General features: G+C 39.2%; 1 protein-coding gene across 2 annotated transcripts in view; it reads right to left on the reverse strand.

Annotated features, from left to right (window-relative positions):
- The window catches only part of PEX7 (peroxisomal biogenesis factor 7), a 69681-nt gene extending 60261 nt beyond the window's left edge, over positions 1-9420 (reverse strand). Inside the window, exons 1-3 of one of the 2 annotated variants that reach the window (XM_019732814.3) lie at positions 9179-9420; positions 7467-7524; positions 6452-6602 (exon numbers count right to left, since the gene is read on the reverse strand). In XM_019732814.3, coding sequence (XP_019588373.2) covers positions 6452-6602; positions 7467-7524; positions 9179-9308 — 339 coding nt within the window. In that variant the 5' untranslated portion in view covers positions 9309-9420. Of the gene's footprint in view, positions 1-6451; positions 6603-7466; positions 7525-7609; positions 7785-9178 lie in introns of those variants that run through there. The other variant, XM_074333627.2, reaches the window with a different exon arrangement.
- Positions 9421-14314: the final 4894 nt, after the last annotated feature.

The raw sequence follows: 14314 nt of genomic DNA on the forward strand, positions 1-14314 counted from the left end.
TGGATGGACCTAGAGAACATTATGCTAAGTGAAATAAGTCAGACAGAGAAAGACAAATACCATATGATCTCACTTATATGTTGAATCTAAAGAAAAGAATAAACGAACGAACTAATCAGAAACAGTGTGAGATATAGAGGAAAAACTGAGGGTTGCTAGTTGGGAGAGGGGGTGGGGCTGAGGGAGAAGGTGAGGGGATTAGAAAGCACACTCGGTAACCACAAGGTTGCCACGGGGAAACTAAAGTCAGTTTGGGGAATGTAATCAATAATGTTGTAAAGATTTTGTAGGGTATCCGATAGACACTTGTCTTATTAGGGAGACCACCTCAGGGATGATGTAGATGCCTGATCACTGCACTGTACACCTGAAGCTGAATAATAATGAATGAACTATAATTATATATATATATATACTTTTTTTTTTTTCACAAGAAGTGAAATACGGCATTAGGAACAGAGACAGTGGAAATGTAATGGCTGTATGCAATGTCAGAGGAGTAGTAGATTGGGGCAGGGATTATCATTTTGTGAAAGGTATAAATGATAAATGTCTAACTAGTACATTGTTTTGTACACCTGAAACTAATAAAAAAAAGAGAGAAAAACCTCATTCATAGGATATCAGCTTATAGCTAAACTGAAATGAATTTCTAGTTTCAGATGATTAAAAATTATCAAAAACAATTAAGTAATTCTCTATATATTTCCTAATAGATTCTAAAATAGGAGATATGGGGTTCTAGTTCCTCGGTAATTCACTCCTTAACTTGCTTCAGAGACAGGCACAGTGTCTGAGACCTGCACTGAGTATATGAGAGAGACCACAGATACAGTATCAGTAGTCAGGCATGAAAGTCATTCTCTACCCAAATATATTCCATTACAGTTTCCATCTATTTAAAACTATCATTTTCTCTTCTTTACAAAAAACTTTCAAAGCTTTGAGATAAAACAGACTGTGAGTTAACACTTTGCAAGGTAAATCAAATCACTCCTTTTATCATTGTTTACAATCTACCTTTTGAATCCATAACCCTCAAAGTATTAGACAATACACATATCAATGTCAGTAGAATTGAATGCCTATTAAGTTAAGGCCGTGGCATCCAAACATTGCTGCACATTGGAATCACCTGGGAATCTTTATAAAGTACTGATGACTGGCTCCAAGCCCAGACAGACACTGTGACCTGGGCATGAAGATTTTTAAAACCTCCTTAGCTGATTCTAATATGTAGCAAAGTTTGGAAACCACTGAATTAGGACAAGCACTTGTCCACTTTTTCCATTTCAAATACTAAAATTATAAATACCTACTTTATAGTCTAGTCCTATCCAACATCCAGAAAGATGGACTAAGTGGAAAATGGGTAACAGTCATCTATCCCTGTATGTCCTGTCTTCTGCTTACAGTGTGTGGCCCCAAACCTACACAATTCAATCCTCCTCTCTCCTGAAAGTTCAAAGCATAAAGTCCACCGCCAGCCAGGTATTTCAGGCCCTGCAGGACAGGCCCATATCCACCTCTGCTGCCTCATTTCTCACCATTCCTCCACACACACTCAACAGTCCAGCCAAACGGAAGGGCTGCAGTTTCTTCGACATGTCATACTCTTTGACAGCTCTGCACCTTTGCAGATGCTCTTTTCCATCAGAAATGCCCTTTCCCCTTCGGGCTGCCTTGCAAACGCCTACTAATTGCCCAAGACTCAGCTTAAGTAGCAACTTTTTTTGTGACAGGGCTTGGTTCCCGCTCTCTGTGTACCTTCTAGACACTTCTTTTCAACGTGACCACGTTGTATTAAATGGTTTTCTTGCATGTCCCAGAATTACTACCAGAGATTAGCACCTGCGTTTTCAATGACTCACACACATGCCTGGCACATAACATGTGCTACCAGTCTGGAGAGGTCTTTCAATGCAAATTCAATCTTTGAAATACTAAACAAAGATTCCCCCCAAGTGAATGCTTTTAAAACATAGGATTGAATGCGGATAAGAAATATTACATCCTATTGGTAGTAAAATCCAAATTGGTTCAACTGATACATAACTAGAAACTATTTTCTCTACAATCACATTTTGAGGGGGAAAAGTTTTAAAGTGCTATTTTAAATGATCATAATATCTTAATGCAGTAACCTACTCTAGAATGAATGACTAAGCCTGACGAAATATGCAAAAGGAAATATATATCAAGTTCAACTGTGCCCTTGCTTTTATAAAAAAGACAAGGAAGGAACGAAGGGAGAGAAGATGGGAGGGAGAGAGGAAAAAATATCCATTTGGTTGAAAAATCTGTTAAGCAGATGTATTTAAACATAAATACATTTCTAAAGAGAACTGGTGTTAAATACATGAGTAGTTGTACTCTGCATTAACAGTTTTTGTGGGCACCCATCATTATAAACTTTTCAGCTTCTATCATTATCAAAAGGGTAAATAATTGATTCTTTTTTTCAAAGAAGCAAGATCTTAACCATATGGCACATCTTTACTATAAAATGTATACTTAGATACATTTTCTCCACAACAAGATACTAATTAGTTGCATACTTAGTTCAAAGATAAGTTTTTATAGGCAATGATCAAAAAACTTGAAATGGATCAAATATCTTTTAAAATTTTTCAGTAAATTGTTAAAGTCTTGCTATTTGACAATGAAGACAAATTTTATTCTTTTAAAAAATTGTTAATAAGCACACTGAAAACTAGATATTGAAATAAACACTGAGTCTACGTTATCTTTAAAGTCAGTTTTAACTCACTTTCCACAGCACAGTGCTGTAAATCATGAAGTAGAGAAACAAAACTCACCCTCTCATTTTTTTTTCTCCTTCTTGCTGAACTTTTAAACATTTTCCTCTTCTCCCACTCCTAGTATATATGCATCAGTAGTCTAAGCTAAAGGCATTTTACGGGGCTCAAATGCCATAAAGGCTTCTGCAGACCCCCGTTAAACAATACAGCGAAGACTCTGATTTCTGCTTTGATGCTAAATTTAGAAGCTATTCAAAGGAATAATGTCCATGATTTTTTTCATTTCACCAAGACCTTCATTCCTCAAGGCCTAAAATATACCTAGGTCTTGGATTTCTCATTTTTGCTTCTGTAACTACTTATCTATCTGAAAACTGACTGTAGGACATTTCTAAGTCATTGAGTGGCGAAATGACTAACTGGAGGATTCTTTCATGTTTTATGTTTTTCTAACCCGATTATAAGTGCAAATAATAATAATAATAGCTAATATTTATTCGGTGTAGGCTCTGTTCTAAGATCTCATAACAACAGTAAGACACTGACACTATTATCCTACTTTGCAAATGAAGATACTAAGGCTTAGGAAAAATAAGTAACTTGCCCAACGTCACAAGGCAGGGAAGTTATAGAGTCCGAATTCTGAAAGCTTGCTTTCATCCTTATTCTATACGCTCTCCCAGAGGAGAAAACGACCCATTGTGTGCTATTCTATTGTATAACATAGCTTACCTGAACACATTGGTGGAAAAAAATAGGAATCAGCTATTTAACAAATATTCACTTCATTTAACAAATATGTATTAGCTCTTCAAAACTCTCTTGTTTGACCTTAAATCCTTTTAAGTGTTTCTGAGTATTTGGTATGAGACAAATTTTGAATAAATGCTGTATTTCTCTTTAATGAAAAATGCCAAATATGTGGTATTATAATACTGAGCTTTAAGTTGATTATCAGAAAGTCTTTCTCTTTACAATCTCACGGAGGATGACCTTTATGAGATTCCTACAGTTCTCTATTCATTACCCTGCTTGGTGTCGTTTGATTTTTACTGACAACATGAGAAAGACAGGAAGTAATGTTGTGGCACAGAGTGATGGCCGACTTCTTACCCTGAGAACCCTAATTTTGTCCTTCAGGGAAAGCTCTGTGCCTCCTTCATCCCAGGGGTGAATTTTATTTAGGTGAAGGTGGGAGTGGGCACGTGATGCTCTTCTAACCACTGAGACATGAAGAGGTATCTGCTGTGGGGCTTTAGGGAAGCTTTTCTCAATCTTATAAGAAATCCCTAAATAGGAACATTTACTTTTTTTGCTGTTTGACCTCAAAGATGAGATAATTCTTGGAACTAGATGGAGCGCAGCAAGAAAAGAACCTACTAAGGATAGCAGAGTGAAAAGGCAGGAGGAACTTGGATGTCTGATGGCATTATCAAGCCCTGAATTAACCAAGCCTAGATCGATTCCATCTCCAAATGCTGGGTTATGTGAAATAATAAACTCTAATGGTTGAATGCATTTTTGTTGGGTTTTCTATTACACTAATAGCCAAAGCTTCCTAACTGATACAAATGCTTATCAAAAATTCCATTTGAAAAGATAATGACTAGAATAATAAGTCTGACCAAAAATGACAACAAAGTATGTCTTCAATTCGAAAAACAAGTTACATAATTATAGAATGATACAAACATAGTTTAATAGCAGTTCAAACAACAAAGATCAAGGTTCTTTACTAGTGGATTCAAAGTAACCCAATACTAAAACATGGCTGAAGAAAATGTACAGCCAATGTTAAGCAATATTATTAGAATTAGAGGCTCAAGATTATGGTGGCAAAATCTTAGCAAGCTCAGTACTAATCATCACTTTTCTGGAATAAACTAGGTATGCGACATTAAAAAAACAGGGGAGTAAGCAAAGGAGTTCACCAGGAGGGTGAAAAAAATGTAGAGACCATGTAATCTGAGGATAGGTTGAAGGAATTACAAAAGCACAGTCTGAAAGAGAGAAGACTAAAAGGGGACATGATAGCTCTTTTCAAGAGTTTTTCTAGAAAAGAGGGGCTGGACTTAAGTCTCACCACTTCAGAGAAAGGTATTAGAAGCAACAGCTGGCTGCTATGAAAGATAGATCTTGGCTTAAGGGGGTAATTTTCTAACCATTAGAGCAATCTAAAAGTCAAATAAGTTATCACATGAGATAGCGAAATTCAATTTCAGTGAAACGAAGTAAAGACTGAGAGACCATCATGAGGAACATTCTAGAACAGTATTTCCCAGAAGATATTACACACACCAAGGGTTGTACAAGAGATGATTTTAACTAGTACATACATTTTATTTTATTCATTATATATTTATTTTAATATACATTAAAAATTAATAAATGTATACACTAAGCCATCAATCCCATGGTTTCTTGAATATAATTGTTTTAGGATAAGTGAAATAACAATGTAAAGCTCATTGAAAGAAAAACATTAAATCAATATATCCTATTTAACATAATTAGATATTTTCTAATCCATTAGTTACAGCCCTAGAATTCATATAGATAAGCAACACAAGGCATCAAAGATTTAAGAAAAAGAAACAAAGAAAACTTTTGAGAAGAAAAATATCTTTTAAAAAATAAAAGAAAAACATTAAGTCAATTATAATATAAGTGGTATAAGAAAATGGCAAAAATCATGAAGGTACCACAAAAAATGTCTGAATTTTTACATGCCTCTCTGTGGAGATTCTTACATTGAACATCCTAAAACTAAATTTCCTCCTTCCCAAAGTTGTCTTACTACTCAGTGATTCAGAAAATATGATTCAAAAAGCCTTCACAATAAAATAGAGGAACTATATTTTCCCATTATTTTCAGTCACAATCTTAGAATACTGATTTTTATCAGCTATATCTATTAAATGATGTCTGGAATCCTCACAAAACTAATCTTTTATCACAAAAGACTAATATTCTTGCATCTAACAAGCATTTACTGAAGGCCTTCCATGGGCCAGGTGCTGTGATAGACACAAATTTGAAAGTAAATTTGCAAGTTTTCATTTGAAGGATCTATTGCTACCTCAAGGAAAATTTACGATCATTTAAGGTAAAACATCAAAAGAGAATGTCCTTCCCATCAAAAATATATGTGTATTTTACTATAACTAAAGGCCAAACTATTTTCTATGCTACACACACACACACACAATATCTACACATGAACCACCTTTACACTTAAAATTTCTTCAGTAAGCTCAGTCTCATATTCAGTATTTGATGCTCTTGCTCCAATATATTCTGGAAATCCTCAGGAAGCTTAATGACCTAAAGGCAATCTTCTGACGTCTTCGTGAAAAGACAGCCTAGGTCTATTTTGAGGCAGAGTATGGCAGACATATTCTTACAGCATAAAGAAAGAGATCTGACCCACTGGAGGAAGTGGGGCTATACTATGCTTACTACTGGAGGCGTTTTTACTGACTAATGAGAAGCCTGACCTTTTCTTCTTTTCCAGTTCCTTAGGCCAAGAGGTACTTTATGTCTGAATAATCAAATAAGAAGTGACATCTAACATGTATGACAAACACTAAAGCTTAAACTTGTCCCCTGAAGACATAGCCCCGTGTTTGCGTTCCCAAATGTATTTCATCCAAAGAAAAACCATAAGCTCAGAAAGGTTCCCTTCCTACCTCCTGAGTGTGTTCCTTGTAGACTTGCAGTGGCCCTGTGGCTTTGGCGGTGTCCCACACCTGCAGCGATCCATCACCACTACAGGTGACCAGGATATGTTCATTGTTCTCACTCCAGGTCACATCAAACAAACCATCATTCCAGTCAAAGCTATACCAGGAAAGTTAAAATGAAAAATCTAGTTATATAGGCAACTGAACCTAAAATAATAATAATTTTACAGTTTTTTTAAGTGTATAACATTTTAACACATATTTTCTTACATGCTCTTCACAATGATGAGAGATGAGTAGGCCCTTTATGCACAAACAAGTTCAGAGAGGTTAAAAGAATAGCACAGGTCATACAGCTAGGAAACTGCAAAACTAGATTAAAATTAGGTCTCCCAACTAGAAATATAGCAAGCACTATTTACCCGTGGGTATGCTGCCACACCTGGGAGCTCACAGTTTTTTGTGGTTCATAGGTGGGGCCAGCAAGCACTTTAAAATACTAAGTCAGACCAATAATTTCAACTTTTCCCGTAAATCTTTCACTGGAGCTATGAGTGGGTAGTTACTTCCTGATGGCATTTCCTTTCCTTTCTCTGCCTTTGACTAACGCTGATGGAGGTGTTAATGAGTCCAACAGTCATACAGACAAGACATGCATGGAAAGAAAGGGAAAGAGGCACTAGAGAATCTACAAAATGAATGAGTAAAGCTAAACTACATTAAGAAGACAGCAAGGACAGAAACATCACACAGCAGTATACTAACTAGTTCATTTTTGTTTTATGTTTAAGTTTTATAATTCATAAACGGACATTGAAACAAGAGCTTTAGAAGAAAAATGACGATCAAATGTAATGGCAAAAATACATTCCACACTATGCAAAGGCTGAAGTTTCTTTAATATTGCAAATTTAGAAATTAAAAAAAACTTTATCGATAAAAAAGATTCACAACCTAATTCTACCAAGGCTTTAATAGCAACAGAGAATACATGTAAGTTAACTAATTAGAGTCACCTTACCTTCTAAAAATTCTAAGCCCAGATTCATTTTGATCCAATATTAACAGAGTTCCACAGCCTATGGAGAAAAAAAAATTGAGGTTAATGTTGTTGAACTTGCTGCGGAATCTTCCAAGGTCAAAGAGGGATCCAGCACTGAGTACCTAATTTCATTACCACAAATTTCTTCCTAAAGTTATTGAGACCATGTATACAAAATGTTAGCTTGTTTTCTCCATTTCTGTCTTTTTTAAATACTGAACTTCTCATCTCATCTAAGCTTGGAATCCAGACACAGCTCTAACAGACAAGAGATCCCGGAGTTCATATTCTGTGGCCAGGCAGGGTGCCAGGCACACAAACCTCCCAAATGGGTGTCACCATCCCTATTTATAGGTGACAAACCTCAGCCTTACAGATCCTAGGGACTCTGCTCTACTACAACACACTGCCTCACCAATAAATCTAAAATGCATTCAATATGGGATTTTAAAACAAAACAACTGGTGGAATACCACGTACTTGGTGGTAAAGCGCCAAACACAATATATCAGTTATCTACCAAAGATGAATTATTTTATTCAGAGACCAGTGGATTTTAAAAGTTATATTTGTTATAGGAACTGAAGGGAAAAGAAAAATAACTCTTCTATTTAAACATGACTGATTTTTTAACTATCAACTCCTTTTAAGTTTTTTAAAAGTATTTAAAATATCTCCACAAACTCATGGGTCTTCAACCTAACCTGGTGGGCAGTTATCGTAAATCTGAATGTGCAAGCACTGAGAGCTAATGGTGAAAATATAAGAAAGCAAACACCGTGTTTCCCCGAAAATAAGACCGGGTCTTAAGTTTAATGCTCCAAAAGACGCATTGGGGCTTATATTCAGGAGATGTCATCCTGAAAAATCATGCTAGGGCTTATTTTCCGGTTAGGTCTTATTTTGGGGGGAAACACGGTATTTCTCTCCCTCTTGGTTTTAGAAATTACATTTTTTCGGCTGCAGGACCAAACAAAAACTGTATCGAGAGCTGGCATTATGCAGTGACTTGTTTCATAGCGCTTCAGTGTGTAAATAATAGCTAGGACATGAATTAAAAGAAAAATTAAGATTGGAAGCCCATCTTTCAATCTAGTTAATGTCAAGAGATGACTTAGACCCCAAACATGTGCTTCCAAATGTATTATTCCTGAGACAATAAAAGGTGAGGGCAGAACCTGATTAACTTTATGACGGCACCTGCGGGGAGACACGAAGCGTCTGCTCAGGGGTATCCGATTTAGGACCGACAGCCCGAATGTAAACTATGGGGAATGCGGACCAATTAACAGGTAATGGGGTGACTCTGCAGACCGTCTTCCAAGTGCTGTCGGTCGGGTCAGATAGGTCCGAGGGGCCGCACAGGCTGAACCCACTCTCTCCAGGGCGACATGTGCCTGGAGGTGTGTGTCGGTGAAATCGGTGCGGTCTTAAGAAATAAGTACATGGGCCACCAGGCACCTTCCATACGCTACTTCTGCACCTTCACTGGAAGAAAAAACAACCTGACACTGTCTCCAGACCAACTCCCCACTCTGGACAAAGGGAAGAGTGGGAACCAGCCGGCTCCTCTGCTCCCCCTGGCGTTCAATTGTGGGGCTGTCTGCTGTCGGAAGTGCTTTCCAACGACCGGGAGAAGCCGGGGCTCGGCTGGAACCCGCCCCCGCCCCGGCGGCGCGGTCTGGCCTCACCCGCGATGCCGTAGTGCTGCGAGGCGGCGCAGGCCAGGCGGCCGGGCAGGTACGGGGAAAACTCGGCGGCGTAGCCGTGGCGGCCCGGCACCCGCAGCGTCCGCACCGCTCCGCCTTGCGCCGCGTCCATCCCGCCCGCCGCCTCTGGGACTCGCCGCCCCGGCCGCCGAAGCCGCTCCGAGCCGGAGGCGTACGATCCGTACTCGCTCAGACAAATTAGAGGCCCAGGAAGACGAGGCGGAAGTGAGGACACCCGGTGTCCGTAGTGCTGGATTTCTGTTGGTCCTCAAATGAAAAGTCATTGAAGCCACCCAAAGCCATTTTTGTTTTGGGCAAAACAAACCGCTTTACGCCACCTGTAATAAATTAGCTACAGGAGGGCAGTGATTCTACGGTTGAGTGGTGATTGTGACAACGTCTGTTTTTGCACATCAGCCTGCGCTGCGAGGCTATCTGGTTTTTATTAACTCATTCAGCTTTTGAAAGACTGCCGTCCGGAAATGTTCCTAAGGATTGCAAAGCGAGAAAAGTTACAGCAAACTCTCAAACTATGCAGCGAGTCCAAAAGGCGATTAAGTGCTGTGTTGCCCAAGATAACTTGAAGCAATATTATAATAAATAAGGCGGGAGTAAAGCTAAGAAAAAAAGACATAATAAGCAATCTTTTTAAAATTCTCACTACATGTATTGTATAGTAATATATGTATAGTGTAGATTCAAAGCTAATTAAGGAAAACTAAGCTTAATTAATTAATTAATTAAAACGTTTGCCAAGCATGTACTGTGTGGAGAGTGGCCATTTATAATTCATCTGCCAAACAAGACACTTTTGAGAAGGAAAGAAGGTGCAGTTAATTAAGTCAGGCACAAATCTAGTTTGTATGGTCAGCTTAACTGTGCACCAAATAGAGTGCTAAACACTTGGGATTCAAAAGGAATAAGATATAGCCCATGCCCTCAAGAGACTAGTCTAGTAGACATGTCATCAGTTAAGTGTAATCAAAATACTGTCGGTGCTATGAGAAATATATGTGGGGTATTTACAGAAAGGAAATTGTCAGTGCTGGAGGATGGGAGGAAAAGCTTCAGAAAGGAGGTAATGTTTGTGGTGAGTAAATGATGATGATGTTTTCTTTAATAGACAAGGAGATAGAGGTCAATGTCGGAGCAGGAACAACATGAGCAATCCAAGAGACCTAAAACAGCCTGATCCATAACAATTGTGGCTGCCAGGACTCAGCCTGGCCAGATGGAAGGCAAAGGTGAAGAGCATTAGGTGGAGGGACTAGAGTGTTGTGTTGATGGATCATAAAGAATTTTGTGTGATAGACCAAGGCAATGGATTTCTACTGTAACTTAAACAATGGGGAACCAGCAAAGTTGTCTAATGTGAGAAATTAAATAACCAAGTTGTCATTTTAAAAGAGCTGGGCAACACTAATCTGGAGGACAGAGATTAGAAATGGGAAGGCTGGTTAAAAGACATTAGCAATAGTTCAAGCAAAAGACGGTAAGATTTTAAACAAAGATTATGACAATGGGAGTGGAAAGTAAGAGTCAGATAAGATTTTAAGGCAATAACTCACATGATATGTAAGGAACATGGAGGAGTCAAAATGACTTCCAGATTTCTGACTTCTGTCCCTGGATGGATACAGGGACTGTTCACTGAAATAAGGACTATGGAAGGAGGAGCAGGCGTGGGGGAAAAATGAGCTCCGGTATTAACATGTTGAATGTGAATTTCTTATTGGACATAGCAGTCACGAGCTAAGGCAGCTAAGGGAGTTCTTACCGTGTTTCCCAGAAAATAAAACCTAGTCGGACCATGAGCTCTAATGCATCTTTTGGAGGAAAAATTAATATAAGACTCAGTCTTATTTTAACATAATATAAGACTGGGTCTTATATAATAATATAATATAATACTGGGTCTTATATTAGTTTTTGCTCCAAAAGACGCATTAGAGCTGATGGTCTGGCTAAGTCTTATTTTTGGGGAAACATGATATTTGCATGTAAAAATATGTAAGCCACTACACTTCGATGCATATTTAGATAGACAGGTTGGGAGTGGAGCATATATTAGGAAAATGACTCAACAGGGTTCTAAAGAGTATCAAGGAAAGTAAGATAAATCATCTATTACAGTGTCTGACACATACTAGGCATGCAATAAATATGTCAACTATTATATCAGGCAAGAATTTGCTGGCACAGAACCAAGTATGCAAGAAATAGAGCATTTCTTTATTTTCTTAAACACACTTAAATCTCCACCCTCCTAGGCTGTTAGAAAATTCAAGTTTAGCATGTTTGGTGTTTCCTGGCACTCCCTAGTGTCACACCAGAATCTGACATTGGAATGTAAAGTTCGCAATGGTAGGATCATTGTTTCCTTCACCCAAGTATCCCCAGCATCTAAAACAATGCCTGACAAATGAGAAAGACTCTCTCTCATCTTCTGTTAGTGTCACCACGGATAATTCCCTGTGGAAGTCTGAATGAGCATGCGAATGTGCATTTCTACGCCGTGCTTGGAGCCAACAGGGCCCAGGTCTCATTACTGAGACAGGCTCCCACTGACCTGAGGTCCCCATGAAAACATTCCCAGGGAGAAGAGCCAAGTTGCTGTCACTTCTCCAGGCTGGAGAATCTTTCCCTCTGTCATCACATGGTCATCTCTTGTGATGACCCCTCCTCAAAGACACATTAAAACTGTACATTGAGTTTAAAGATTGTGAGGAGCTTCTATGCCAGTCTTTCAAGTGCCCTGAGACCAGGGATCACAGAGGGGCTGGCTATCGAATTAGAATAGAGAAGGAAAAACACTACAGCAAAACACAATTAATACCTGATCAATTGTCCTGCCGTACGATTGAAGAAAAATGAATAACATCAATCAATCATTAATTAATAACAATTGACAGTAACAACATGGATTTGTAGAAGCAAACAGAATGCTACAGATGCCTCCTCTCACCCCTAACCCACACAAACCCCAAATTCTTACCATCCCTGTGAGCCTGAGATGGGACCTGGGTGCCTCATCACTCAGGCAGTATTTCAGATCCCTGCCTCCGAATCTCACTGGGTAATTTTTACAATGTAAACTCTTAGGACATGCCATGGATATATTCATTCAAAATCCCAAGAGGCCTGGAAATCTGCATTTTAACAAGCACTTCTGAGTGATTCTCATTTGTTGGCTAACGCATAGACAGAGAAGAAAAACATATTTGAGGGGAAGTGCTCAGCACTACAGAGACTTGGGCAATGGAAGCAAACACTGTCAGCTCAAGGGAGAAGACACTCCAGGCAAGGCCAGCTGGGGTCCTCAAGATATTCAAAGAGGGGTGTCATTCCTGCCATACTGACAACATATGTGAAGATCGAAGATCTACTGTGTTTCCCTGAAAATAAGACCTCGCTGGATAATCAGCTCTAATGCGTTGTAGGGACAGAGCCAGGAGTGCAGTTTCCAGGCTGTTGGCCTCACGTAGAAAGGTGCTGTCTCAGGTAGCAAATGGCCATCAACTGTGATTGGATGGCCATCAGCTGTGGCTCTTTGGTCGTCAGCTGTAACCAGTGAGCCACTGGCCACTAATATAACTGCTGTGGCTACGCTAGCAGGAAAAAAAGGGGGCTAGCAAGAAGATGGTGGCTGAGCTAGCAAGAGCAGAGTCGAGGACAGTGGAGGAGAGTCGTCAGTCGGTTGGCAGAAAAGCGGACAGCAGGTCGCACGTCGTGTGAACCCAGCCTCCAGTGAGACCACAGTGGTATGACTTCCCTATCTATGGCTCCGTGGGTGTTCCTTTTGGGCCTAGCCACATCCTGCGTTCTTGTGTGGGGAGCGGGAGCAGAGACCCGCAGGCCGCCCCGCACGACATGTGTCTTTTGGAGCAAAAATTAATATATTATATTGTATAAGACCGGGTCTTACCCAGTCTACTCTTGTATAAGACCAGGTCTTATAGTAAAATAAGACCAGGTATTATATTATATTATATCATATCATATCATGTTATATTTATATTTATATTTTATTATTCCATTTGTTTTAAAGTTTTATTAAATATATATATATATATATATATATATATATATATATATTTAACTCTGAAATCTGAATTTTTCATATATAATGAAGACTTGATTTTATTACTCTCAGGAATAATTATTAACTATTGCATTATCTCTCCATTGTTTTGCCACCTTGATAAGCTAAATACATGTCTACTTAAATTTGTATCTGAGTTTTCTATTCTGTACCATATGTTTGTCTAGTATTATATGAGTTCCATGCTACTGTAATTTTGAATTTTCAATATGTTCTAATATCCGGCAGTCCAGATATTAAAGACAGTCTAGACATTAAGATAGAAGAGCAGTCCTCCTTATACTGTTCATCTTTCAAACATTTCTTGTTGATACCCAGAACTATTTTCTTCCAGTGCCCTCCCCCCAACAATCCCTTTGGAATTCTAACTGGAACTCCATTATATTTATTTTGTATCCCCATTTAAAGGGTAGAAAACTGAAGCTCAGTGGGGTAAATGCTTTACCTAGTAAAATTCACATGATCACTCAGGTGGTCCTAAAACTAGAACACAAATTTTCTGGTTCCTAAATCAATGTTCTCTCCACTACAACAGTGTTTCTCAATTTTCGATGTGCCGATGAATCACTTGGGACTCTTGTTAAATGCAGATTCTGATTCGGTAGATCTGGAGGGAGGCCCAAATTCAGCCTAACAAACTCCCAAGGAACGCTGATGCTGCAGTCTGAGGAGAAGACTGAGAGTAGCAAGGACACTGTGTGGGGACGGAGCCAAGAGTGCAGTCTCCAGGCTCTCGGCCTTACGTGGGAAGGTGCTCACTCGGGTAGTAAACGGCCATCAACTGTGATTGGATGGCCATCAGCTGTGGCTAGTTGGCGGTCAGCTGTAACCAGTGAGCCATTGGCCACTAGTATAACTGCTGTGGCTATGCTAGCAGTAGATGGGGGGCTAGCAAGAAGATGGTGACTGAGCTAGCAAGAGAGGATTGCAGTTAGCAAGTGGGGTTGGTTGGCAGAGAAGCGGACGGCGGGTTGCGGATCATGTGGCTCCTGCTTCCTGAATCTCCAACCCAGCCG

This window comes from Rhinolophus sinicus, chromosome 2 (genome assembly GCF_057876585.1).
Source record: "Rhinolophus sinicus isolate RSI-liver-muscle chromosome 2, RSI-T2T, whole genome shotgun sequence".
Lineage (NCBI taxonomy): Eukaryota > Metazoa > Chordata > Mammalia > Chiroptera > Rhinolophidae > Rhinolophus > Rhinolophus sinicus.